The sequence below is a fragment of the Gavialis gangeticus genome, unplaced genomic scaffold (assembly GCF_001723915.1).
Source record: "Gavialis gangeticus isolate Ggan-Ray unplaced genomic scaffold, GavGan_comp1, whole genome shotgun sequence".
Classification (NCBI taxonomy): Eukaryota; Metazoa; Chordata; order Crocodylia; family Gavialidae; genus Gavialis; species Gavialis gangeticus.
Genome location: NW_017728991.1, coordinates 1678403 through 1681400, shown reverse-complemented (window position 1 = coordinate 1681400; position 2998 = coordinate 1678403). Strand labels below are relative to the sequence as shown.

Here is a 2998-nt window from a genome sequence, read left to right as displayed (position 1 = left end):
GTTCCTATGGCTGGAAGTGCCCAGTCCTGGTTCTGCAGCAGCCCCTTCCCACCAGTCCTACATCCCGCAGCCCGACACCCTCTGAAGCCGAGAGGCCCATGCCATAGATCCAGCAGAACTGGGGGTGGGAGGGCATGGAGGGGCCTGAGCAGAGATCAGAGGGGCCTAGGGCAAGAAGTGCCCCATCTACGCCCTGCCGTGGAGCACCAGGATGCCATGTACAGGTAGTTCAGGCTACAGGATCCCTGTAACAATCAAGTCAAGAGGGGCTGCCCTCCTAAAGAAAGCTGCCTTCCTTTAGGTGCCTCTGGCTCAGGCTGTGCTCCCCAGAGGGAGTGGATCTTCAGCTGCTTGGCCATTAGTCCTGGTTTTACCCCACTGCACAGGTCCATCAGGGATTACACCTGCCTTACCCAGCCCTGACCACATGGCACTGGCCCCAGGGTGCATGCCTTCCCATCGCTAGCCCTTCTCTAAAAAGCCGCACAGAAGCTCCTCCTGGCTAGCCAGAGCAGCGTGGGTATGCAGAGCCCAGCTCAGGAGCTGGGGACAGGAACTAAAGCCTCCTCCAGTCCCCAAAGCCTCTGGGTGAGGTTAGTTGCTAGACAATTAGCAGAGGGAGCCAGCACAGGCAGGAAAGTCGTGTCCTTGATTGAGAGCAGGGCTAATGGCTGCAGGGCTTATGAGACTTTGAGCCTTACAGCCAGGGCTGGAGGGTCTTATCTGGCTTCAGGGGAAATCGGGTCTGCTCAGCACCCTCAGGACGAGGAGGAGAAGAGGGATGCTAGGAATGCAATCGCTCCTCAGATTACTTGCAGCTTTCCCACCTCCTAGGTAGACAGCAACCCCCAAACCCACCCAAGGGCATCCAGATACACAAAGCAGCCCCTAGAGAAGCATTAAGCCAGCGTCTCTGCAGCCAGCCTGTAGCACAGACCTAGCATTTACCTTGGGTAGCAAGCAGCTGCGCTCATCCTCTTCCACGGTCACCCCCTCAAGGGAAACCTCCTGCTCACCGGTGCCGGGGCCCTTGAAGAGCCTGCCTCGCATTGCTTCCAGCCTGTGCTTGAATTTCATCCTGCTGCTTTTTTCCCAGGCCTGGTCAGCAAGAAGCCCGCACAAGGAACAGGGTGGGAGCAGAGGCAGGGGAGCCCGGGGGCTGAGCAGATATCTCGATCATGCTGGAATCATGTGAGAAGTCACATTTCACAGCTTAAATAGGCCCCAGCACCTCTGGACCAATTCTGGCTCTCTGCAGCTGGGCGTAGTTCAGGGCTATCTGCCCAAATGGCTGCAAAGAGAAAGGGAGCCTTGGTGTGGCGGTGGTTTCTAATTAGCCATCCCCAGGGGCTGCTCGCAGCTCAGAGCTGTACCTCGCTGCCCCAAAAATCTGCTCCCACAGCTTAGCCCTGCTTTGGGTTTCCCTCATGGCTCCGGGTAAACATTTTTAAAAGGGCCTAGGTGATTTAGGAACCCATTTCCAAAAGCAGAGCTCCTGGGGCTATTTTCAAAGGTGCAAACAGCAGGCAGACCCTCTGCCAGGTGAAGGGGATACGTAAGAAATGCCACACTGGGGCAAATACGGGATATAAATAACAATGATGGAGGTCAGGTCTCTAATTCCCTCGAGCTCCTTTGAAGATCCCCACTCTTGCTTACTCAGAGTAATATTTCTGCCGTGACAGCCTGATTCCCAGCTGCAAAGTGCCAGGGATCACGTACCATTGACTCCCAGTAAGATTTAAGCCAGGCATTTCTGGAAGCGGGACTTGGGCTCCTATATCATTTAGGAGCTTCTGGAAATGCTGCCCTGGGTCTCCCCAAGCACCAGTGTAGAGACACCCCCAATTAAAGTGTCTCATGGAGGCTTCAGTTTTCTCCTCCTTCAGTTGCAGCCTGGGGTACCCAAAGCCATGGTCTCCATGCTGCCTTGTGTCCATCAGGGTCTTGGCTCTGTTATCCTCAGTCCTCCTTTATTTGGCATAGGCGGCTTTTCTGGGCCCTTCCTCTTTGCGTGACACCTGCTTCATCTGCAGCAGCTCCTCAGCCATACAGCCTCCATCCACCTTCCCCCGCATGTCCATGCCTGTCAATACACTCCCAGGGTTGTTATTTGGGAGACTGCTCATAGTTCCTCCTTGCATGCCCCATCCAGCTTCCTCCACCTCTCTTGGCATGCACATTGCACAGGCATTTAATTTTTAATCCGTTTGCATCTTTTTCTGTTTACACCCTGTATTGGGAGCTACTAGCTATGTGCAGGCCTTCTTGCTGCTGATCCTTCACCTTGCATGGCACCCCTCGTCCAGCAGACCCCGGGTGTTCCCTACGTGGATGCCATGCCTTGCTTCTCCTGGGTCCTACTCCTTTGACATCTCTTTGTCAGGGAACAGGGGTGCTGATAACGAGACGTTTCTGCCCACGTTCGTCGATTCTCTCTCCACCTGTATTTCCACAGCCCCTGACTGCAGCAGGAGCTGCATGGCAGGTGATTGCTCTGCCTAGCATGCAGTGATCTCGTTGTAGTCTGGTGTCCTCTTCTGATGCTTTCTTCTCCCTCGGGCTCTCTTGGGACCCAGTCAGATGCTTTTTCTAGCTCTACAAAGACCACAGTGATAGAGCAATTTGACTACTGGGTCCTGTACGCTATGTTTTAACTCTGCCCTCAATTCCTTTGAACCCAGGTAGCACCTGTTGCCCCGTACAATTCCTCCTGCCTGCACAAATCCAGACGTCCTCCTGCCTGCACATCGACCCAGGAGGATGGGTTGATGCTGAGGGAACTTGCTAGCTGGAGGAAACCTTATTGCTTCAGCTAGCCGCTATTGCAGATCAGCAGGGAGAAGGGTGATGTCTTCTGTGCTCCTTGCCTGCTCCCCCTTTCATGGATGAACATGGGGGGCTCGCCAGGCTGCTGAGGACTAGGTTCACAACCGTGGCTCAGGAGTGGCGACACCGGTGTGGCCCAAGGGACTTAGGGACTGTGCCGTTGGCACTA

At 54.8% G+C, this 2998-nt stretch overlaps 1 protein-coding gene across 1 annotated transcript in view; it reads right to left on the bottom strand.

The window, feature by feature from the left end:
* TSPAN10 (tetraspanin 10) overlaps nucleotides 1-1732 on the bottom strand; it is a 3553-nt gene extending 1821 nt beyond the window's left edge. Inside the window, exon 1 of the mRNA XM_019515842.1 lies at nucleotides 949-1732. Within this exon, the coding sequence (XP_019371387.1) occupies nucleotides 949-1077 (129 nt within the window). The 5' untranslated portion in view covers nucleotides 1078-1732. The remainder of the gene's footprint in view (nucleotides 1-948) is intronic.
* Between the last annotated feature and the right edge of the window lie 1266 nt (nucleotides 1733-2998).